Genomic DNA, 25,358 nt, shown 5'->3' on the forward strand with positions numbered 1-25,358 from the left:
CCACCATATGCCATGATACCATACCTTGGACAGATACTGAAAAAAAAACCCCAAAAGCAAAAACAAAGTCTTTTCTACTCTACTCTAGAAAGAGTGGAAATACATTTGCAAAAAGAAATTACATTTTAAATACATGTTATACTTGCTAATGTATGTTTATGCACTTAAAAAGGGCCTGATTTTCAGAAGGGCAAGCAGTAGACGACTCACCCTTGAATTATATATTCTACGTGCTTTTGGGAGAGAGGGGAGAAAAAGGAGAATTGAGCCATTTATTCAGAATCCTAATTTAGGAACTCTGTTGTTACTGAAATTTCAGCTCCTGAAGGAAAATATCTCATTCTAATTAATAAGACAATTTGGATAGATTTGTTTTCTAGGAGCATGAGATGCATGCAGCATTGTGAAAACAGTCTTCTGATAATGCTTAACATTTAACTTCAGTTCCAACAATTTTGCATAATCTTTTATTCTTTGTCTGCAGTTTCCATGTGTTTTAAAACAATATTTTACAGGTGCTTAGGTGCAGGGCAGGTGACCTTCATGTTAAAAAAATAAGTGAGGCTAAAGAGACTTCTGCAGATCAATACAGCTATTCACATCATGGTTAGTGAGACAAGCAGTGCACCCCAATGCACCCTGCACTTGTAACTTGTGGGTTAACTTGCACGTGCTCTTTAAAGCAACACTTGGGCAAAAAAGAGTTAGGAGAAAGTGACACAACCTAGGAACATTACCTCTCTTATGTCTTCATTGCCTTCTTTGATATTCTCTGTTGCACCCACAACTAACTGATGGATATTGTCAATCTCAGTTTCCTGTTAAGAAAAAAAAAAAATCAGTTGACAAAGTTTGAGGAAAACATAATCTCTAAAGGTTTTGGGGGCAAGCAGATCTCAAGTACAGAATAAAATCTGGGCATTATTAACATTACTAGTTTCATTTATGCAGTCTTCAATGACACAAAGGTATAGAGGTAATTAAGCTGTAATTTCCTTACCTGTGCTTTTATGAGGCTGAACTGAGGCCACTGAGGTCAATGGGAAGTCTCCCATTTATCTAGGATCAAACTTAACTGTCTAATTTTTGCCATCTTTTTTGGGACAGCTGCCACAGTTTAAATTCAGATAGCATCTTTTCTGTAAGCAATAAAGTTAACAGGATACTAACTTTGAGGCAGAGGGACCATTATGACTCAAAAGTTGCATTTTTCATTCCCACTAGGATCATATACTAATAAGAATGTAACTAAAAATAGTAAATACCGTCATGATTTTGTTTTTGTAAACAAAAAATCCCTTCTTCCCTTCACACTTGCATTAGAGATTCATTAATCTTATGTTTATATCTCACCTGAAACCACGACCAAAATACCCCAAAGAAAAATCTTCAAGCTATATTTGCTGCTGTAATATTAAAGTATACTAACCTGTTGCAAGACTTTTTCAGTGAATATCTCTTGTAATCTGGAGATTTCTACCACTTTTCCTTCAATTTGTCTTGATAAAGAACAGAAATATTCCATCAGAAACTAGTACAAACATTTTCTGCTACGGCAAATTCACATTCTCAAACCCAATAAATGGGGCTATTCAAAATACATGGATATTTTGCTAGCAATTTATTATGTAGCAATACTGTGTGATTACTGCTTTGAAAAATTGGCTGTTGGAAGATGACCAACCCACAGGGGTGCTCTGGGAAGGGCACCACAAACAAACTCTACACTGGCCTTTTCTGTGACAGCTTCATTTGCTTCAATAAAATCGTCTGTTTTTTGCATCATATGAAAAAACCCACGGTGGACCATAAGTAGTCAATTTTGACATACCCTTTTTATATGTTACTATGAAGTGTGGAATTCATCCTGCCAAATACTAACAATCTGGAAAGGTTCTAGGTTGAGCTAGATATTTGGTTTAGCAAGCAGAGAGCAAAAGGCACCACCATCCTGTCATAAAGACAAGTCTCTACAGGGGAGTCATTAGCTGTACCTCACCTCCTATTTTCTATGTATGGAATAGACAACTTGCTATGACTGGAAAAACTTAAGCTTTTAAAACCTGGGTGAGAATGTAAGCCTTTGCCTCAAATTTAACCAGTACTATTTTGGATAGTGCATGCACTGCTAGGAAGCTGCTTTTACATGCTGGGAGAGCACAATGTATAAACTCATACAGTTCCTCTCCAGAGTTTACTCTGGACATGGGCGTTCCCATTTCACCCCTCCCTCCACCACAGCATTACAATTTATGCTCCAAGGTGTCCTGCAGCAAACAGTGCCCACGTGGAATAAGGAGCACTGGTCATGAAACAGAAATCTGTCAAACGAGAGAAAGTCGTACCTGACTTCATCAAACAGATTATTCATTTCACCAACAAGTCTCTGGTTCTCCTGTTCAAACTGGAAGAGAGGAGAAAAAGAAATCCCGCACATGAGGTAACGGTTCACACAGGGGGCTCAGCAAGCTTTCTTCAACACCCCCTTCCCCGCTCCCCCTAGTCAACCAACTCCGTCACCTTCCATTACAGTCTATTTACAATATGTCACAACTAAAAAGATCTTCAAGAATTACTGATATTATCCTAAAAGAATGATTTGAATCTGCTTATATGCACCAATCATTGTAACAGTTGTCATTCTCCAGTTAATGAACCAAATCCCAAAATAGTAACTTTTATTCAAGTTCCTTTGCACTAAAGAAAAATATATTGGATGAAATCTGTGGCCCCTACCCCACTTTTATTTTCAGTAATATCAGGGGCGCAAGCTGTCATACTGTGCAAACTCTCTTCATATGATCTTTACACTGTCATTTGCATTATTTGTGCACTGCAGGTGGCATGAAGTTAAGAGCTTTGAGATTTTGCTACAACATGAAATATTTAAACATCTAATACTTCATACTCTACAAATGCCCTGGCTGTATTTTAATTTTTCTAGCTAGCCTCTTTCGTTTAAAAATTGTGGGTAATCAATGAAACATTTAAATATACGGTTAGCACTGCATTCTTCCAATAAATAAGCATAAGTAGAAGACGAACAGAAGCATAAACGTAAATGAAAATAAGCTTTGATTTTCTAGCTGCACTTCAGCGTCAGATCACTTGCAATTCATTAGAGAACAAGTTACCCTGCGACAAGTATGGTGCCACGATTTGCTGAAACAGCATCTGCACAGCCAAAATACAGCTGAGAGAGGTACCACAAATAATAACGGAGTTCATTGGAAACAGCAGCGTAAAGGCCGTTTCAAAAAAGAACAGTTACGAAATACTGAGCTGGGATTTTCAAAGCATCTAAATGAGCCAGATGCTGCAGTCAGCTGGCTGGGGCTGGTTAAAACCAGGAGCGAGGCCCGGCGCAGGCTGCTGCCTCCGGCAGGGGCGCGTGGGCAGGATCGGCTCTCCCAGAGGTGGCTGTGGCCTGCCCCAGCCGGCAGCAGGAACCGTCCTGCTGACGGGTCACCGGTCCCGCTTTGCGGGGAGGGACGAGAGGCTTATTCAAGGCATTCTGCCAATTACTTCTACAGGACCAAAGCCTCAGTGACAGCTGGATATTTGAGGTATGGAAACAACTGACTAAATTTTTGAAGATTACTCACAAAGTTAAGGAAAGTCCTGGCCTGCTTGGCTATACCAGGATACATTTCTACTGCAAGTATGATTTAGGATGCATCTCCGACAAACTTCATTTCTGAATCCTGAGCAACAGATGCAGCAGTACGGATACCAGGAAACGGGATACCGGATCCACAGAACTTGACACTGGGGCTGTGCAATACACCAAGCCCTATTCTAGTCCTATTAATCTCTTTATTTTGAACTAGCCTGCATAACACTTTTGGAGTTTAGCTTAATTCACTCAAGTTACAATTTCATTAGCAGGAAAAATGCAGTGTTCCTCTAAGTCACCTTGCAAGGTCTCATTATGCTTTTTAGGACAGAGCAGTGTGTTGTCAAAGATGAAAATGCAAACAGAGCAGCACTGCTTACAGATCAGACTCAATTTTCAATCTGCCTGATAGGAATTGATCACAGTCTGAGGAAGCATCCAAACACTTAAAATTGCAAGACAATGAGGTGTTTCCCAGAGAAGACAACAATTAAGTATTTGAAAACAGCTATCGTCTCGTGCAAAAAACAAAAGAAAGGAGGAGGGGAGAAATGCCTGAATCACAGAGAATTAATTATGTACCAAAGAGGGTCACCTCACATCGCCGAGAGGCAGGACAATTTCTTTTACAGCAGTATTACTGAAAAATGAAGAACTTAGCATTTCAAACGAGTTTAAACAATGCAGTTCATCGTTAAGACACAACATGAAAATAAGTGGCTGTGGTATGACATATAGCTCATCAGACACTCACAGCGTATTCCACAGTGCCAATCTATAGGAGTAAGTCAATTTAACATTATTACACTGCTATGTTTGGTCACAATCTTTTGGCTCACCATAGCAACCTCCCCACACACACATCATTCCAGCAGCATCTTTATCCTAATGCTTTTCTTTCAAATTCTTCTTTCCCAGCTTGTGCTCATCACTTCAGTTGTTGATTTCTGTCATTCCTTGCAATGATGTTCCAAAATGTTCCAATTTAAACTTCTGTCATATCAAATACTTCCATAATACTAACACACAGAAGAAGAAAAAAAGTGTGTGTAATATTTAGGGCGCAGGGGAAAAGATAGAGGAGAGCCATAGAGGACTCTGTCCTGCTCCTTTCTCTCCCCAAACACAGCCCTAAGCGAGTGCTGCTGCTTGTCTGATTTCACAGTGTGGCGATTCAGCTGGGCAGTTGGGCAGATGCCTTTTTATCCTCCTAAATTTTCTGCCGGATTAGGAAGCTGCACCCCCCGTGGGATGAGACCGTACCGTGGCAGGCTCAGGGAGAGGGGAGGGCCGGAGCTGGCAGGCGTCCGTGCTACCGCGCAGCAGCGCGGGAAAGCAGGAGCCGGTGAGCCACCGCCCGGCCAGCGCCTGCACTCCCTCCCTCTCGCGTCCCCCCCCTCCCCACTGCGCCCCACATTTTGTTGTGGCTGTAATATTTTTTCATCTTGCTTCAGGCCCATCAGGACCTTACAGAAGCAGTACCTGGCTCTTTGCCAACAGCAAATTAAATGTCAAGCTGCGTGACCTAGGGGGGAATGCTTACCATGTGAAAAAGCTGAAATTTGTGGGTTTAATCTGGCAGAAGTGAGTGGGAAGTGACACTTTTTTTTTTTTTTTTTTTTTTTTTAAAGAAGGATAACAGTGAATCTCTTAGGGAAAGGTTTAGTTTTCTGACGTATGCATTTTATCTCATGGAGAATAATGAAAAATGATTTTTATTTCTTTTAAAACGTAAGCATTTTTTTGCGCTAGAGGTTCACTGGTTGGCAAGAAGAGCTTCATTTCTTGGTTAGGAAGCCCCAGACCACAGCAGAGGAGTAACATTTGCTTTGGGCCGAAGTCTCCGGGGAAGGACATGCTCTGCACGGCTCCCCTGAGCCCCACTCATTTCTGCCTAAAGAGTTAATGCTTCTGCTTGAATTAAAAGGTACCAGTGCTGTGACACATTCAAATGGCATTATCGCTACTGTCTGCAGTGTTTCTTTCTATAGAGCAGAGCATTTGTTAAAATTTAATCATCGAATACGGTGACATTTCCTTCAAAACAGCAGATAGTTAAAGGTGTTTTATCACTGCACTCCTTTTGCTTCACCAGCGTAAGTCTCTGATGTTAGCAGAGTCCCGTCAGAGCAGAGCTAAGGGAGAGAGCAATGAAACATCCACGAGGTCCAGCTCTGAGGTGACTGGATGGTCATCAGCCAAGTAGGGCAACCAAGCTGTGATCATTTCTCTGACTACTGTAAGAATAACTATTTCTGCACAAATATTCAGCACTAAAAATTCTATACTTTACGCAGTCTTAGTAAAACCCAAGATGATAACCAATTTAGAAGGCAAATTTTCAATAAAGAAAGAGTGAATGCTTTTAATCCCTTGCAAATAGCACAAATCCACTGGAGAAGCATTATTATAAAAGTCCCTTTGATATTTAAAACCCTCCACTGGCATGGATTTCTTTTTAAACACTGCTAAACTCTGCAATTCAAAATCATGGGTGATGAATTACTGGTCTCAGACAGCAGTAAGATATGATAAAACAGTCAATTGAACAAAAGGGTAGAACGCAGAACACATATCAATATGTCACAAAAGAATTTACATGATAGGAACATAAAGCAGACTATAGCAATCAATGCAGCTCAACAATTTATGGCTTATTAAAGTCACTGCTTTTTATGAAAGTACAATATTCTGTTACCAAAGTACGGCACAAAGTAACAAACTGCATAGACTTTTCTCAGAATCTAATGACTAGAGGAAATGATCAGAGTATTTTTCATTATCCCAGGAGATGAATCATTAAATGTACTGTACCTGATTTTGGTTAAGAGAAAAAGTAAGATGAAAAGAGTCAGAAAAAATCAGGCATTTTCACAACTCAAACAGCAGAAACAATTTTTTTTGTACTCAATCTGACCACAACACATCTGCTCACAATAACTATAAAAACATTAATATACCTGTACTAAGGGTTATAAACTGAAATTTATTGTGCAAATCATACAATAGCCTGCAACCATTTTGAACCATGTAACAATCTCTCCTGTGGGTGAAATAATGAATTAAATTGCTGTTGTAGCCATATGATAGGGCTTTAATTCATTATTTTACCCACAGGAAGGACCATGAAACCATCATTGAGAATTGTAAGCACAATTTGCCACAACACACTCCAATTTAAAACCAATACAGCAGTTTCTATGCTATAACCTATCCTCTTCCTTCTGAATGTTGCTGGATTTTTTTGAGTAACTTAAATGCAGTTAGTCCGCTCTTCACAAATCAAACATTTAAAGAGTAGAAATTAAGTTGTCTGTAACAGCAAGCATAACGCAGAGGAGAAATAATAACTGTCCTTTTAGTGACTCAGTTATCTAATACTGGGAGGGTTCCTAAGTGTTTGTAAAGACCCCCTTAATTTCTGAACTAAAAGCACAATAAAGTCATTCCATGCTGCAAAGTTAGTATGAAGGATTTCATTTGACAGTGTCCCAGGGCAATGAAAAAAGCAAGGCACATACTTGAATTTTTCCCATTTACACCAATATTTATACCTATTTACATCTAGGACCCAAATTTACATAAAAATTAGAATAATGGATCCAGTGACTTGTCATTTCTGCTTAGTGTCTGTCAGGAGTGGAAATTACACAGTATCCAACTTTTACCAATAGGCCATTGCGCTCAAAGGGAGCAGTTTCACTGGGGAAGAGTCATCACACACATCCTTAAGACTTTGTAAATTACCTAATTACGGTATTAATAAAATGGAAAAAAATGTCACTTTAGACCCACAGGACAGACTGGTTTGCTAAGCTGTAAACATCAATATATTAGGTGGCAAAGGTTTCAAATGTAAAACTAACGTTACAGCAAACAACCTGTTGTTGTCTCACACTCAGTGTGAGAAGAAGCTGAGATGCAGACAACTGATCACTGGCGGTCACATATAGTGGTGGCCAGCCAACAGTGGGGTAAAACAGGAGAGAAGAGCTCTGGATAAAATCACAGCCACAAGAAGATTCACAAGGAGATTCAGCCCCCCACATCAGAGGGAAATCAGCCCCCCAGTTCAGGGCCAACTTTCTGCGGCAGACAGTTCAGGTAGCAGCTTTTTTCAGTTCTAGCTTCCCAGTCTCACTACTAAAACACAAGTACTGAGGAGTACGTAACCCCAGAACACATTTCATGTGTGAACCTAAAGAATAAAATATTCCACAAGACCAGTAATAGTATTTCAGCATACATATATATATGGGATTGCAAAGTATGGGTTTTTTCCACTTTCATCTGCTGCTTTTCTTTTATATCCATTTTTCCATTGAACGGACAGGTAAATTTAAAGCTGAGGTTTAACATTTCAAGCACAAGTCATTCCTCCAGGCTTTAAGCACAGCAGTGACATCAGGGCAGTGTCATATACAATATATTTTCTTGCAAACTATAGGCAGAACCGTGTAAGCTAGGAGTAAAGACATACAATCATCTTATACTTGTTGTTTTAATTTGGAGCATCAGTGTTATTTTTTACCCCTTTTCACGGGGGTGGATTTCTAAAAATGTCTAATGGTTCTCCCTTAGGAACAACTGGCAGAATGCCAGACAATAAGTAGTTTAGGATTGGAGATTTAGGAATCTAGAACTCTTTTACAGTATCAAACTATGAATCTAGTTTTTTCTGTTTCTTAGGGTAGAAGCACTCCACCTCACAAGTCAACAGAGAGAACTTAATCCAGGGGAAAATTCAAATCTTATGTGGGCACAACCACCATCTGCAGATGTTTATCTTCCTTCACTCTTGATAACAGAAGATTAAAGCAAATCTCACAGACTCAGACAATTCAGTTCAATTGTGAGGTATCTGGAGACTTACTCTAGAAAGTATAAAAGGATTCCACGAAAAAGCAATGTATGCAGTCCCAAAGTACCATGGCAAGGGATATAACAGGTTTAAAACTTACCACAGCATGAGGGAGGCCTACAAAAGCAACCTCTCTAGTTTTGTAGTCAATTATTAGTAAACCCTTACAGTAAACCCTATCACCTCGGATGCTTGTTTCCTCCTGATCCTCTGGAAGCTTACAATGAAGGGGTTAATAATATCATACCCAAACAATGAAGAGAGGAAAAAAAACAACAAAAAAGGCAGGAATAAGAAAGCCTTTTGATTCAGACTGACATTCAGAAACAAAGGGATGGCATCTAGAGCAGCCTCTGAAGTATCTTTTCTCTTTGACAAACCATACCATAATCATGTACACCTTACCCGCCTCTGACTGGCAGAGTGACACACGTTCTGTTTGGCAGAACCGCTAATCACTGCCAAGGAAGCTTCAAATATCCATACTGTGGCAGCTCTTTGCCTTTGTAAAGCTCACCATTTTGAATTCTTTACATCTACTGTCTGGTTATAAATCAGTTTTTATTTCTTTATATAAAATAATGCAATAGGTGTTAATGTAGAGAGGTTTTCTAAGAATTTGGGACCACTTACAAAATAGGCATATTTTAATAATATCAAAACTCTAACAGATAGGATGTCAGCAATCACTTGTATTTCAGAAATCTAGCATAACAGTTCAGTTATAAGCAGAACTGGATTGAACAATACACAGAACAGTGGTGACAGCTGGGGATATACAGAAAAGGTAACATTCATGAGATACTGTTGCAAAAGAAAGTTTGCAGCTATTCCTTCTAATAGCTTAAAAAAAGAGGAATAAAATGAAATATAACTATTTAAGCTGCATCTAGGAACAGTCAAAGTCAAAGATGATCAGTCACAAAAACCTTTCTTCAAAAGTTTGATGCTTTTCTGATGTTGCTTTGACTTCTATTATGCGCTGACTAAAAAACCCAATTCATAATTGCAATTTAAAGAGCAATTTTAATTTCAAAAGGCAGTTCTAATGGCTGAAAACAGTTGGTACTGATATCGTGGCTGCACAGAAATCTGTTCTTAAGTACTCTGTAGCAATTTTAAATACTAGCTGCTACCAGAAGAATGAGGAAGCCATGTGCAAAAGGCATACCTTGTTACTGTGTCACTTGGCACAGAATGAAAGTTAAAAAAAGAATGTGGGTGCATTTACCTTTCCTTAACACATATGGATAGAGTAGAAGATATAATAAAATGGACAACAGAGAAAAAGGACACTTACCATTTGTATTTCTTCAGGTGACAGCTCATCTTCACCTTTGCCATCCCCCCATAATCCAAGGTTAGTACGGGCTTCAGGCAAATTCCTGTCTGTAAAAGAACCACCAAAAATGTCAGACAACGCAGCACACTGAACATGAAGTGAAAAGCATTTTTTATTCATTTCATAACCTTTATTAAATTGTTAGATTTCCTTTCTCATTAATTGAGATTCATCCTATATTTACAGAATACAATTATGCCAATAACCCTAAACTACTAGACTAGGCAGAGGTCTACACATGTATTTAATTTCATGAACTATGATGAGTTGCACTGCCATAGGGATAATGAAACATGTAAAACAACTCATGATGCACTAAGACTTGTTAGGGCACAAAACATTGTAATACTTGAATTTTAATAGAAGACAACACACAATTTTCAAAACGATAGTCTATATACAAAACTACTACCTTCCAATGAGATTTGATGGAACCACCAGCTCCTCATTCCTCAACATGAAAAGCAGAATCTCAGAGAAATTTTGAGCAAAGTTTCCAGGACAAATTCTCCTTCCTCACACTGCCCAAACTGCCTATTACAGTGCAAATCCCACAGCTCCCTGTGCACGGGGTCACCCTGCACACAAGAGTGAGATCCAATCCTACAACCTAACACTTGCACATCATAGCTGCTTCATTGATTGCAATAGCACTTCTCCTTTGATTAAAGCTAATCATCTGCATAAATCTTAGCAGGAGTGGGGCGTAAAACATCTTGAAAGGCTATTTCTAGGATATTCCCTCTGGAAGCTTTATTTTTAGGATTAATTATATACTTTGATTATAGAGAGAAAAAAGTTAAAATGGGAAAGAAAAGAAACTATCCTACAGGAACCTACTGTTTCTGAAGCTATTTTAGCATCAGCCTTTAAAATCCTAAAGACATGACCGCAATATTGGGAGGGCCTCTCTCTCCCCCAATGGCTGCGGCATTTTTACAAAACCCAGAATACAGATTTGTACTGTCCAGCAACGGATTCAAAGCTGGACCTGATTTGAATTACCAGACATGAGTTAGAAATTTAAATAGAAAAAGATTTAGTTTTTACTTTTTCATAGATTTCAAACTTGCTATTTATCACAGTCATTTTTTCAGGCACATATTTCATGTATTTCTGTTTGCTTTGTTGCAACCTTTTAAACCTAAATTCTTTCAATTATACAAGCAGCACTGATGCATCATCGTTCAGATACTGACTTCTTGGAAAGCCCCTAAAACTACTCCTGCTCATATGAAATATATATATTATAGGGAGAAATTTCCCCTTTCATAATCATTATAATATTAGTGAAAGCTCCTGAAAAATAAATATTATAAAGAGTATTGTTATTGTTATGTATTTCTCCTTAAAATTGCACATTTTGCATCCCAACAACCAAACCAGGATGTAGAAACAATGACAGTGTTACAATGAAACATAAGGAATGAAGAATAAGGAATACAAATTTGTTTGCTTTTTAAACAAAAATAGATCTTTTATTTCTTACAAATAATCAGGCATAAAAACAAGCTTATTTTTAAAGATTGTTTAGAAAGGTTTCAACTCATTGTTTTCCATGGGGCATCATCAGTACTTCAAATCTGTTTCACAGAGACACAAAACTGCTTTGTTCAGGTAATCAATGTATTTATGCTACACCAAAATTACAATGAATTATTTACTTGATTCAAAGAAAAGACGATAATTAGTTTACGGAGCAAAGAAGTAATATATATTCCTTCCTTATCCCAAAGGAACCAATTACTTTCAGGCACTGTCAGCACTGTTAAGAAACAGCACCTGTATCCAGTGTGATTGCTAATAAGCAAATGCAGTTATGGTTAAGAGGTAAGTGAGAAACACATGTATCTCCCCAGAGCTGCTCCTGTCACCGTGGTACATTCCAGCTACTGGGAAAGTGCATCCGCAGCTTTCCTGGAGCTGATGTTAAAGCTTTTCTACAATTCATCCAGCAAAAGCCAGGCAAAGGAAAACCAGTTAATTCCACTTCCTTTGCAAAAATAAAAGTAGTTAACGCATGATGGAGATGTAAAATAACAACCAAGTAATTTAAACCCTTTTCTGTGCTCAAACAAGACAGCTGCTAAGCTAGTGACTAGTTCATAAGCTACTCATTATTTACATTTATTTCCATAAACTAAGTGGCCAATTTTTAATATGCAAGTAAATACTGACAGCATATAAAAATAATCTCCACAGAGTATTTTCCTGCAATGAGGCACGTTCAGTATAATTCTAATGTAAACAAGCGTTCTGTCTCAAAGCAAAAGCAATCACATTTTGCTTTGGTTTCTGTCCCCCCGCCCCCCCAAAAAAACCCAACCAACCAACAAACCCCCAAGTTGTGCTTCAGCACTCCGAATAAAACGTTCAGCTATTCATCATAATGCTCAAACTAAAGGTAGGACCCCAAGCTACTCTCAGAAGAATTATCTTTGCAGCTAAGATATTTACGCAAGGGACTCAGGCACTCTGGAGACAGGTGCTTCATAAATATAAATGATCACCATTCTCTAAACCACTGATAACCTGAGGATGAAATAATTTATTTCTAAACATGATCATTTCTCCAATTTCTTAAAAATCTGAAAGTTACTTGTAAAAAACAAAAACAAAACACCCCCCCCAAGATTGTAACATTTAAACTCAGCTTTTTGCTTTCCAGTCATCATGCTCATGTTATTACCATCCCTTCAGCAAATTCCTATCCGTGAAGTCACAAGGCTGATTTCTAGGAACAGCAGCAACCGACACTTACACATAAGAAAGGAATCGCATATACTGTATGCATTTACAAACTATTTCAGATAGATTTATTTTGATACATAAGTTTCACATTTTTTTCACAGATTAGTCAGCATCCCCTCATAATCACTGCATCAGCATCACCTATGGAACTGGGCACGCAATAAACAATGTTTCATTTCTCTTTATTGTAGTGGTGTACTGTGTCCAAGGTGACCAAAGAACACTCTTTTCCATGGTGTGGCCCAGATTTCTGAGCTAAAAACCATAATGACACTTTTGTGCGGTGGCAGTGCATGCTTTCAGAGATCGTAGACATATTCAGTAACAAGGAAACAACGCAAAACCATGAGGATGCTCCTGGATTGCTGGTTCTTTGCTGGCACAAGCTCACAGCTGTGAAACACTGATAACATGTTAAGGTGAAACTTATCTCTGTGCTTGTGTGCTGCATCACTTAGACATACTATAAAAATGTAGTGTGCACTAGAAATGGCACAATCAAAACCTTTACCTCATACAGTAAAGTCCATCTCGGGGGCGGGGGGAGGGAAGCATACTGATAGGGCTGCAGAAGTATGAACTGGTTAGGTAGATAAGCAAAACCATATCAGAAAATGAAATGGTTTGCACACTGAATTAATTCAGTATTAGAGTCTTCATCCAGAAATGGCGGACCCACTTCATATAACTCCACCCTCTGTATGACCCTAAAGTCATTACCTAAAGGAAACTTTCAACAAAAATGAGGCAAGAAACAATAACCGATGCTCAGAATAACACGGCCATTCAATGCATTTCTTCTGCCTTGACAAAGCAGTATCCTCGCATAACGTCACATTTAATACAGTTTCTGTTTCTACCCAAAAATAATTTTCACACCATAATCACACCATATTTCAGACTCCCCTACACAATCAGGCAGCAGAATTCAAGCCAGGGAAAGGAACACAGGAATCCCAGAAACAACACTTCTCTTGAGGTATGAAACCTGGAATTATCTGCACATCGATATTTCTCAGAGAGGCAGCAGTAAGGAAGTTCTGTCAGTTTACACATCCCAAAACAGACCAAGGGGCCATTCTGAGAAGCACGTGACAGAAGGGACTTGCATCCCACAGCCTCAAAAGCAGGCCGTTAGGGAATTACAACCGATATTCACAAGTTCTGTCAAGAACAGCACTAGCTAAAAATGAACTGTGAGCAGAGATACTGCTTTAGACTTCTGGGTATTTCCTGCCTACTGCAACACTAGATGCAACCTTTCCAGCAAGGAGAATTAATGCTCCAGAGAAAAACATTCCCTAAATTATTGAATCTGGCCATCCAGTAACCTCGCCTCTACAAGCATATTCTACCCTTGTGTTCCAAATCCTGTTGTAGAGGTGCCCAATTCAAAATCTCCAAGCTTAAAAACTAGGAAGTGTTCCTAGAGAGCAACTGAGCTACTTTCCAATTTCCTTCCATCAGTGAAAAGAATCTAGATAGTTCTCAGACACATATAATTAGCAGACTATTAAAAAAAATAAATAAAACGAAAGTTTGCATAGAGCTTACAGTGAGGAAGAGGCAATCCAGCAAGACATTAGAAGTCTTTTTAGCTGGTTGGAAAGCGCACCTGAAACATGTCAAAGTCTAAGATTTTGCTTCCTCAGCCTCCCAACATGCTTCACAAAAGCCTGATCAACCCAGGGAAAAAGAAAATAAACTGTAAGTCACAGGGAGAAGCCTTACAGTAGCCCTTGCAATATGAAGAAAGTACCATCGAATGGACAGTGCTTGCCACAAGTAAAATCTAACTAGATTTTATTCTTACCTTTGCTTTCCTCAGCAGACAGCTTTTCTTCAGAATCATCTAAAGAATTCTGTGAAAGTTTTTCAGGGGAAAGAGGCGATTTGGACATGTTGCTTTGCTCAGGTTCAAGTCTGGACCTAGAAGCACAAGAATCTATAATTTAAACGGCTTCATACAACTGCATTGCTCTAAAATAAGAACAAACACTGCTTACTTAAAAATTTAATAAGCTTTAACCTGGCCTCCCAAAAAATTAAAAAATTCCCAATCAAGATAAAAAAAGCTACTTAACAACTTTCACCAAATTTTATTACAAAAGCAAAGAAAACATGAAAAACAAAGTTCTGAATAAAACACATTACATGCTCAGAGTTGAGGAGAATTTTGAAGGCTATAGCATAAAGACACAGACACTTTAATAAACTTCCTTTCAAAAACCTAGTGTATTAGAACATCAACTCTTATGGTTTTTTTTTTTTTCCTAAAACAGTTTAGTTACATTGAAAAGTTTTTAGTAGTAATAGACAACTCTACTACTTTTTTTTTCCAAGTAACATTTACAATCTTACTTTACATTGCCAATTAACATTGAAAAGTAAGAAAATACAACAAAATTAACTATTTTTGAAACAGGTATTTTTAGTTAACTAGCTAAAAAGAATAGTTTAACAAGGATGAAAGTGATCCTTACCTTGCCTGCCAAAAGACACAACAGACTATTTAGAAGAAAAACTATGCAATGGATAGATACATACTACATCAAAATCCTTGCCACATAATTTTAATAAGAAGCCAATACAAAATATAGGAAGTATATTAAGTGATTATATAGTAAATATTTGTCACATTTGTTTCATGATATCACCAAGAGTTTAAAATTAATAGCAATATATTTTATTCAGTAGACTACTGCGGTTTACTTTTGTCTACGATTAATTCTGTAACAGCTACATAGTAGATACTTAGAGGCCTAACCATTATGCTATTAGAGAAGCTAAGGAACATACTAAGACTTCTGAAGGTTGGTGAAAATTTGCAGCTCAAGAATACAAATGACTGAAAAACAGTAACAGGCTGAATCACCTGCTGTGCCACCTTCATCACTTCCTCCCCTCCCAAATATAATCAAGTTAATCTCATTACGATCTGCAGTCTTTCCCTGCTGCTTAACAGAAGGTGTTGCATTTTGTGTTCCTTTCCTTCTTTTTATTGTGTCTAAATTCTAATCCTTAATTAGAAAATATTGAGGGGAAAACAGAATATAATGCATTAGTCATCACTGAGTGACTACTGTATTTAAACAAGATGAAAGGTAATAGGGAATCCTTCTTAGTTATAAAAACTATTCGCAAGTGCTAGGGTTTGGGCAAATTTACAAAAAAACCCTCCTACTTATCCTCCCCCCCAAGTCCCAAATGTCACTAATAATGAAGAAAAAAAACAGACTTATCTGGATGCCCATGTAGTTCAAATAATAGTTCTGATACTAATAAAATGCCAGTTCCCCAGATAATAAAAAACAGCTTTATTTGAATAAAAGCTATGTTCTCTTCTTAAGAATTGCATACATCGTTCACCAGAAATTCTAATGGGAAAAGAATTTTTAAATTTGAAATGAAATGTAACTTTCAATTACCATAAGCACAAAAACTTAACATAGCAACAAGGCACCTTTACAGAAAAAGCTGGTTGTATTTGTATTCTCAAGATTTCATTCCTGGGAACCAATCCAATGTAACTGGCAGAACTTTTTACCACAAAATGTGAGTTAATACATAAAAGCAAGTTATATTACTTAAGAAAATAATAATACTTAGGCAATTAGTTGAAGAACTTAGAATGCTTATCTATATGAAAAGAAACATAATGAAGCATATTTTTACTGCAAATCTTTCAGTATTGTCTAACAAGTACATATTTTATGTTGACTAAATTGCAGGAAAGAAGATCTGCACTAGGATTAATTTCCTTTTAAATATATGTATACCTTTACTGTTTGTTGTCCTGACTTTCCATAGTGTGCTAATGTAAAGTTTGCAAGGCGTTTTATTCATTTTTAATTGAAATGAACTACTTAGAGAAACCCTTGTTCATTTAAGTGATAGAATATATACTTACTATCATATAAAGTGTCTACTGAAATCCTTAGGGAAATTACAAATCAACTAGTTGAAGGAATATTGTCTTTTTTCATATGCCTTCAAGTCATCAGAAAGATGGATTCACACTCCATGATTTAAATTGTATTTTCATGTAAATGGCAATTTAGCCATTATGTCACACCTGCAATGCATACAGGCTCCACCTGGCTAACATCTGTTTTCTAGTTCTTACATCTGTACAAAAGAGGCATACAAGTATCTTCCAATATTACGTAAAAGAACTGCATCTTTTGGGTTATTTTTTCATGCTTTACTGCTGCTTAATTAAGTGATATTTTAACTCCTGACATAGCTCCCTTGCTCTCTGTTTACTGTACATCAGATTGATTTTTTTTCGCCTCTGTTTAGCCCTCTGAGAAAACTTCAAACTGGGATTTCATATGGAAACAGTAGCATAAGACTACAGCAAACAGAACAGCTAATATTTGTTAGCCAACTATATAACTGCAGGAACCATGCTATCTTATTTTGAAGTTCTTTAGCATGAAGAATACTGATAAGGTTATATATTCTTGCACACTAAAAATATCACACAGTTTGTTTCTATGTTATTATTTTCTGAAAAGTTACAGGAGTTACAAAGACTACCAAGGGCTTATCTTACTTTTCTCTCATAATTACTCTACTTTTTACCAAATTTCAGAGCTGGTGTAGTGCATTTTGTTCATTTATTTTTGGCTTGTCCTATTATTCATGTCCCAGGAGGATAAGTTTGAGTGAATCCAATTATGTTGAATCATGCTGAATCACGCCGAATAAAATGTACTTCCCTTCTGGATTACTGAATACATCTCTCTAGTTTTCATGTAAATAGCTGATCTAGTCAAACACCAAACTGATAAAGCAGCATCAGTTCCTGGAAAAATACTCAAGAATTTGTCTGCTGACGTGTATGTTATAAAACACCTTATTTTTATATGGGAATGCCAGTAAGAGAATTAAGGCTAGAATTCAAATACTGCGGATTGAGAAGACAAGGGAGGTCTTCTGAGGTATTAAAGAAATTACAAGCTTGCAAACTTATGCATTCTCACTGTCACTCTCACACCTGACAGTGTGCAGTAAAAGAGACTTGTGAAATGCTCTGTTTTTTATACTTGGCTAGAAAAAGCAGACAAAAAAGCCAGCACATACTTTCAATTTCTTCTAGATTTTTTCACCTCCAGGTTAGCAGTTTGAATGTAAGCCACAATAGTAGGAAGCAGAAACCATTTTCTTTCAATTAAAAAGTTTTGATTTTTATCAGGTTTCTACATGGCATGAAACCAACTCGAGCAGCATTTATTTGCAATCTAATGATGTGCTTTAGCAAAAAGATGGTGGCTTTAAAGAGGCAGATGAGAGAAAAGTGAACACCCCTTGTACCTAAACAGATGGTATCTTAGCATGCTGAACAGCATCTTTGAGACATTATAAATGTGTAGGATTCCACACTAGATTATTTTACACAGATTATTATTAATGGGACATATGAAAATATTTTGATGTTTTTGTAGAACTCCAATAGGTTTATTAACCCACATTTTACTGATTTGATGGTTTAACCATTTACATATACGAAAAATACAACAGTACATATTGTCATTCTGACATTTACAGACTTCTCACATGCTAGAAACATAAAAGAGCTTTGGAATGCTGCTTTTAGCTTTTAGAGCTTAAAAGAGCTTTTAGCTGCTGACAGGGGAAGCAGCATGTCCAACTATGGCTTTCCATCTAAAAAGAATCTCACTAGATTCTAAACATGAATAATTGCTCTCTTGAATGTCCTACAAACTAAGGGTACAGTTAAACTTCTTTCTTTTTTTAAACAATGAGGGCACACTACTTACAGTCTCTTCTTGTCTATTACTCGCTTAACTCGGATGGCTCTTTGTTCAGAGTACAGCTTACACACTCCTGTTCAAAACACCGTAAAACAAAATTTGAGGTCAGAACAGCAAGATTTCTTTCTTGGAAAGAGCAATCAAGCATTCATTTTTAACTAAGCAATATTGCAGAAAAAACACTACGTACTTTTTAAATAATCTTCAACGAAGTCCAAGACAGCTGTTCTGTGCTCCTTCACCTGAGTAGACTGGACACCCTTGTGTGCTGAAATGCAAAAGAAAGATACAAACTTTTAACTTTATTTTGAACTAAACAAAAGTCTGCATTTTCAGTTTATATGCAAGTTGTATTCAAGAGCTTATTTAACACTTTCCAGATTTTAACATAGCTATACTTTATATACAGATCTGTAAAACAGCAAATTATTACAACACAGCAAAACCTCAAACCACTTACTGTCATATGATCTTCATTTTATTGATTCTTGAAGGCCTATTGTTTATATGTGCCACTAAGTCATACTATGTCTATTAAATTTCTAAACAAGATGTCATCAAGGTGAGCACAACAAAACAGATCCAGAGACTTGGCTTGCTTAAGATGTTGACATTCTAACATTTTATGTTCTCCAGTATTTACACTATGCACAAAGCTTTGGTTTTTACCGTGTCAAGCATCCTTTTAATTCATTAACGTTTCTTATTTTGATACCACAAAGTTCCTATGCATGAATTTCTTTCAATGACTCTGAATCATACTGCAAATATGTTTAGATGGCATTTCAAAGTTGACAAAATCTTTGGCATACTTAGCCCACACTGACAGAAGGTTTACTTTCTAGGAAACGTATCCTGTGTTTCCAGACAACACCAGAGTAAATCGAACTTTACAAAAATGATGGATACCCTTTATATTCCAGTTTCATCTGCCAATAAGTGCCTTTATTTTGATGACGATGAATTACCAGTTCAAGTACTTTTTTTCTCCTGTAATTCGAAATTCATCTTCAGATACTGATAAAACACATACATAAAGCAACTCAGTTTGAAATGGCAAAACAGAAGTTAGTTCTTGAACTCTCATTATACAGTTCTGTAAAGGTTTAATCTCATCCTCAAGTTGTCAAAAATGCCCTGTTACTTTACTGGAACTATGTTCGACAGCGACCACATCAAGAAAAGCAATGTCATTAGCACTTTCCATAATGAAACTGATGCCTCCTGATACATTGGTAAATTTTCTGTTAAAAGAAAAGGGTAGAGGGGAGGGGGAAACATACAATATTTAATGCCAGAATACTCTAAATGACCACCGAGTTCTGTTTTTTACTAGAGCTCAAATTTCTAAGAGCTATACTCATCAACTCAAGAAAATGTTCATATTTGATTAAAATCTTTAAAGAGTTATGATGTAGAATTTATTCCATTGCATTCAGTGATTTGATTATCTCAAATATGGAAAAGAGTCTATACTTTTAATACCTTACAGGTGGACAAGCTAGAAAGAGATAACTATTGATTCTTGTGAGCTTTGGTTCAGGTCTCTGTGCCACAGTGCTGAATTACTATTTAAATACTAAATATTTAAGATTCATTTTCACACTTGCTAACTAGTGTATTTGAACAAAGATAAAATTATACATGCTAGCCTCTCCTTTCACTAACAATAAATCAAGTATAGCATTAACCAGTCAATGGGATTATACAGGTGAAAACAAAAGAGAAATGAGACTTTACTGTTCTCTTTTTCCAAAAGCATTTCGGATTCTAAAACACCATCCAATATTCAGCATTATACTAGCTTTTATCAATAACAAAGAAAAAAATATGTAGAAGTTCCTCAGTTTACCTTCTGTTCTCAGCTGATGAATGGCATCCGCACATGTCCTCATAAATATCTGAGCATCTTGATCAATCTGATCACGCTCCGTATCCGTCATCCTCACATATTCAGACATATTATGGCTGAAAAACAAGACAAACTGTCATTTTAGAAACCCCCAACATTTGGGCTTTCCTCCCACTAACCATCTCCACAGAGGCTTTTTTTTTCCAATGCTGATTTTCAGAGAAAAAGAAGATATAAATTATTCTTACAGTAAAAGTACAATACCCATCACTAATAAAAAAAATGCCACTTTTATAAATCTGGGGTTTTTTAAAAAGATTTTTAGACTGGTAAAAGATTTGGGAAGAACAATTTATACCATCATCTCCTATATAATCCAACAGTGAATAGATAAGGAGAAAATACAATTAGAAACTCAGTACTTAGACCAGTTAGGCATATTTCACTTCTAAAAACAAGAAAACAAGTAGAATAGAGGAACAGCTCAAACTCTGAAAGGAAGAACAAAATATTGCAACTAATTTCACTTAAATGCATGCTTTTGTTACTCAAAATGCTGAACTTCATTTTCAAAGTAGGTGTGCTATGCCATCTGTGAATTCAAACAGTAGTAGAGAGGAATATAGGAAAATAATGTATTTTTAATATGAAGTAGACTAAGATTTATTAAAGCCTCTTCTGGCTGTTTACTTCTAAATTTAGATGATACATTACATATTTAATAGTTTCTAATAGAATTAATGCATCTTTCTGTTAACAACTTAATAAAAACAGATGCAAGCTACAAAAGGCCAAATTATAATAGTGAGTTTTAGACAAAGCTTTCCATTCAATGTTACCCGAGTCAAATAAATTAACTGGTTCACTTCAGAACACTTCAGGATTTTTTTTGTTTTGTTTTAGTAAAATATTAATACATAGTAGATACCCATTAGAAAAACATACTATATGAAGGTATTTCATAGTGGTTCCACTGCTGTAGATGACAGGATAATAAAACTTTATTACAGTGCCTTATCCAACATTCATCATGGGTTTCCTGATTATATAGTTGTTAGAGCACATTGTATTTTCCTTTAAAATCAGGAAAGATGACCTTAACCCATATCTTCATTTTAGTGTAGATTTTTGTTTATATGAGAACATTTTTCCACTTGTTCAAAGTAGGTATAATATAATACAATATATATATACACACAAGTAAAAAAGGGAATTCAATATGCAAAGCCAATAGAGCCTGCTGCCCTAGAAATGCCTCTTACATACTTCACCACAACAATGCCAAATCCTCTCTATATCCACTGCAATCGCTGCCACAGGAATACCTACAACCATTCACAGTCTCTCCACTCTCATCTCACATCACATGCAACAAAGCCAATTCCTTCCTACATCTTCAATGTACAGTCAGAGTGATACTCCCAGATTTCCTCCACACAGGTTTGCGCTTACTCCAATGTTCCTGAGCATCATGTCAAAATATTCTGACCTCCCTCATGTGCTTGGTGGCATACAAAAAAAGCAGCACATATTGCATCTGGTTTGAAAACTGGCAACTGCTCACTGGCTAGCTAGTACACAAGTACCAATTAGCTAGCAAACAGAAAAGCAAACTAAATTAAAAATAATAGTCTATATTTTATTCATGTTTGTTTTCTACACATTCATCTATTTGCATGCAACTGTCACGGCTTTTTTGCCCTCTGATTAAAACTACTCTAGGTTATTTTTGTAACTTGTAACTTACAGAAAAGCAGCCACATATGATGTTTTCATTTATATTTTGCTAGTTGAATTTTCTCCTTTGGTCAGGACACAAAGGTGGCACTAATCTGTAGCAAAATCCCTACTGGAAGTCTCATCAGTGGTCTTCTAAGCTACAACTCTAATTTGCACTCTTTTAGAAAATTGCTTCAGAATTACAAAAGATGTGAAATTGTCTAATTTTAGAGACACCTAGTGGAAAGACTTTCCACAGCCCGATGAAGATGACATATTGATAGTTTCATATGGAACATAAGATAATCCACACTGTTAAATATATTAGGACAGACCTCTTGCTCTACTCATACAGAGTTCTTTTACTTACTATTCTGAGGCATAAAGCAAGTTCTCAGCATCTGTAAAGCCAACAAAATCCTTTCGTATACCCAACTCCACGCAGGCCCAGACAGAAGGGGACTAGCAAGATCATCTGGTACAGGATAATGCATAGCATTTTTCAGCAAGCCCCAACTAAAGAGCTACTTGAGCATGCTGGGCATCCAAATTCAGACAGAAAAGTAGGATAGAATAATAGCTTCATGATGGCTCCCCAATGAAGCAAAAAATCTCCACTATTCTGTTTCAGGGCACAATAATCAGTTTTGGCTGCTCTGCTACTGAACAGAGTATAAAATTCTTATATTTATATGTCTAGGTTCTTGTACCCTGCCCAACTTTGTGGTATTTGAACAGTTCTATGTTTTCCATGCATTTTTTAACATGACAGGCTAAAATAAAGATAACAAAATCCAGACCATAATTTTCTTTTAAATTAGACTTTAAAATACACATGAGAAAACTGCCTCAGGCATGCTTTATTTTTAATAATAGGGTAAGTATTAGTAATATAGTTATAAACTGAGGATAGCTTTAATAGCCCTGGCACTGGAAAATAAGTTGTTCAGCTACTTTTTCTATTTGCTAACATAAAAATATGGTAGACTAAATTTTTAAGTAGGAGCGTTACAGCTTCAAAGGTAGCAAAATGCAGCTTAATTCAGAAAAACAGAAAAAAATAACCTTTTCTTTATAATTGCTTATAGGTTGCAAAGTATCTGGTACCGGCACTTTTGAACAAGATTTGGTCAAGCCACTCAGAGTCAACGATACCTGAAACCCCAGCCTCCTTGGGAAGGCAAGGATGGAATCATGCAGATGCAATGACCTCACGTTGTGTCAAAGCACATATGGCACCCACTGGTACTAACAGGGTACCACAGTCCCAATTACACTCCCCAGTAAAACTCCACGATTATACTGAAAACCCATCTAATCACCATTTTCTAACTTTACTGTGAAAAGAAACACTTGTTTAGAAAGAATAGGCCAAGGGCAGGGGGAAGCTGTGCCCTGTACATCAAAGATACAAATACTCACTTAGAAGTAATTACAGTACAGCTGGAGCATAAAACACACCCTTGCTAGAGCATGTAGATAAAGAAGGTAGGAAAAACAAAAAACTAAAAATGAAATTCTTCTAGATTTTTTTTTCCTAATAAATAGAAGGAAGCTTTATGAGAAACTTGGGCTGGAAGGCAACTTCGGTTATTTTGTGATTCTTAGGAAGGAGAGTGAAGACAACGTTCATCAAGTAGGCAAACTTGTCTAAGAAAATTAGTCAGTAAAATTGCATAGAAAAGGAAAACCTAAGAACGAACAGAAAAAAAGTACTGGTGAACTAGCAGTTATCTTAAAGAAATGATATTAAGATAATTTGCAATTATGCCCTTGATAAGAGAGAAGGATTGGCAATGCAATAGGAGATCAGTCTGGCTATTTCACGAGCCCTTCGTTAAGCTCAAACACAACGAAGCCGCATGTAGAAAGTGGACAGTTTCATTGCTAATGATAAGCCTAGCAGAGCATAACATGTAGGGACACAATCAGAAAAGGTCAAGTCCAGCATGAAATATAACTAGCAAGGGATGACAAAGATAACTCAATATTAGTCTGCAAATATTAATGAGAGAAAGACCAAAGAACGTATTTGGCTTGGTATTCAGTAGAGAATTAAAGCTTTCCCACAGGGTATGAAGAAAACCAAGATGCCTCTTTTTTTTTTTTTTTTTTTTTTTTTTTTTGGCATTAACTTTCACCAGTAAGATCAACTGAAAGCTACATTTACTACTTCCCTCAGCTTACTGCTTCCAAATCATCCGGGCCCAATTTAGCACCTCTGTTGTTCAAAAAAAAAAAAAAAAAAAAAAAAAAAAAAATATATATATATATATATATATGTGTATATATTTGTTGAGGTTTTCATCAGAAACAAGCATCAGATGGTATTTTAATAACATGATGCAATTACGTAAGTGAGCAAACAAGCATGCGTGCACGAAACGGAGAGAGAGAGAGATGTGTGATTCAAGTGATGGCATATGTCTATCTGAAGGTGCAAGGCCTGCTGGGATAATGTTGAAGGTAAACTTGATCAAGTGTATATTCATCCTGTGTGCCAAAGGCATGCTCTTGAAGAGAACTGATTGACTACAAGAAAAGCCCCGGGTGAACACATCCATAAGAATAAATTTATTAAATTTGCAGAGGCATAACCTAAGGGGATTAAAAGTATATCAGGAGAACAAGATTTCAGTTCAAAACAACATTGCCAACCTGGAGAAATGACATGGAGGTTTTGAATAAGGAATGGTCAGAAGCTCTTTGTTGCTGCAGGAACAATTGTCTGAATGCTCAGAGAACGGGGAACAACTGATCTTCAGAAAGTCATCTAGAATCATAAACTGAACATAAGCGAACAACATCATGTTGTTACGTAAAAGGTGATCATCATAACGGAAGCATAAACACAGTAAAATCCATTAAACATAAAAGGTAATCTTCCCGCTATCCTCAGCTTTTGGCAAGGTCTCAGCTGGAGTACTGTTTCATTTGAGCACTGAACTGCAACACCCCCTGGGAGAGCATCCAAAGGAGCGAGAGGGGTATGATCAAAGAAAACACGCGTGAAAAACTGAATATACCATAGCTGTTGACTCCAGAAGAGGCTAAGGTAAGATCAAAATAAGTTACAATAAAGATAATGTTAAAAAAAAAAAAAAAACTAGTAGCGTGTACAAGGAAGCAGGAAAAATAAAATGTCAGAGGGAAGATATGGATCTCCACTGAAAGAAATATTTAAAAGCAAGCAAGGTAGCGTTAGGAACAATCTAGATCGTTTCCCTTCTGTATATGAGTATCAGCTATATCCTTTTTTCAGCTCATCATTTTTATGGCTCTATTTTGCTGGCAAAGGACAAGGAACCAGAGCCTACTGACGTGCAACACCAGCTTTAGTAGAATTAGTAAGTCTTCCTGCTGGTGCATAGAAATATTTTCAGCTTAGTGATTCAAAAAACTTCACCAACTGAAGCAGAAAAGCTTGATTTCTTCTA

General features: G+C 36.8%; 1 protein-coding gene across 5 annotated transcripts in view; it reads right to left on the reverse strand.

The window, feature by feature from the left end:
• STX18 (syntaxin 18) overlaps window positions 1-25,358 on the reverse strand; it is a 73,475-nt gene that overhangs the window by 3,102 nt on the left and 45,015 nt on the right. For all 5 annotated transcript variants that reach the window (XM_064511441.1, XM_064511439.1, XM_064511438.1 and 2 more), the window contains 8 exons: window positions 20,203-20,318; window positions 18,541-18,618; window positions 18,357-18,423; window positions 14,384-14,499; window positions 9,778-9,866; window positions 2,346-2,404; window positions 1,430-1,499; window positions 738-818 (listed from right to left, as the gene is read on the reverse strand). In XM_064511441.1, coding sequence (XP_064367511.1) covers window positions 738-818; window positions 1,430-1,499; window positions 2,346-2,404; window positions 9,778-9,866; window positions 14,384-14,499; window positions 18,357-18,423; window positions 18,541-18,618; window positions 20,203-20,318 — 676 coding nt within the window. The remainder of the gene's footprint in view (window positions 1-737; window positions 819-1,429; window positions 1,500-2,345; window positions 2,405-9,777; window positions 9,867-14,383; window positions 14,500-18,356; window positions 18,424-18,540; window positions 18,619-20,202; window positions 20,319-25,358) is intronic.

The sequence above is a fragment of the Dromaius novaehollandiae genome, chromosome 4 (assembly GCF_036370855.1).
Source record: "Dromaius novaehollandiae isolate bDroNov1 chromosome 4, bDroNov1.hap1, whole genome shotgun sequence".
NCBI lineage: Eukaryota > Metazoa > Chordata > Aves > Casuariiformes > Dromaiidae > Dromaius > Dromaius novaehollandiae.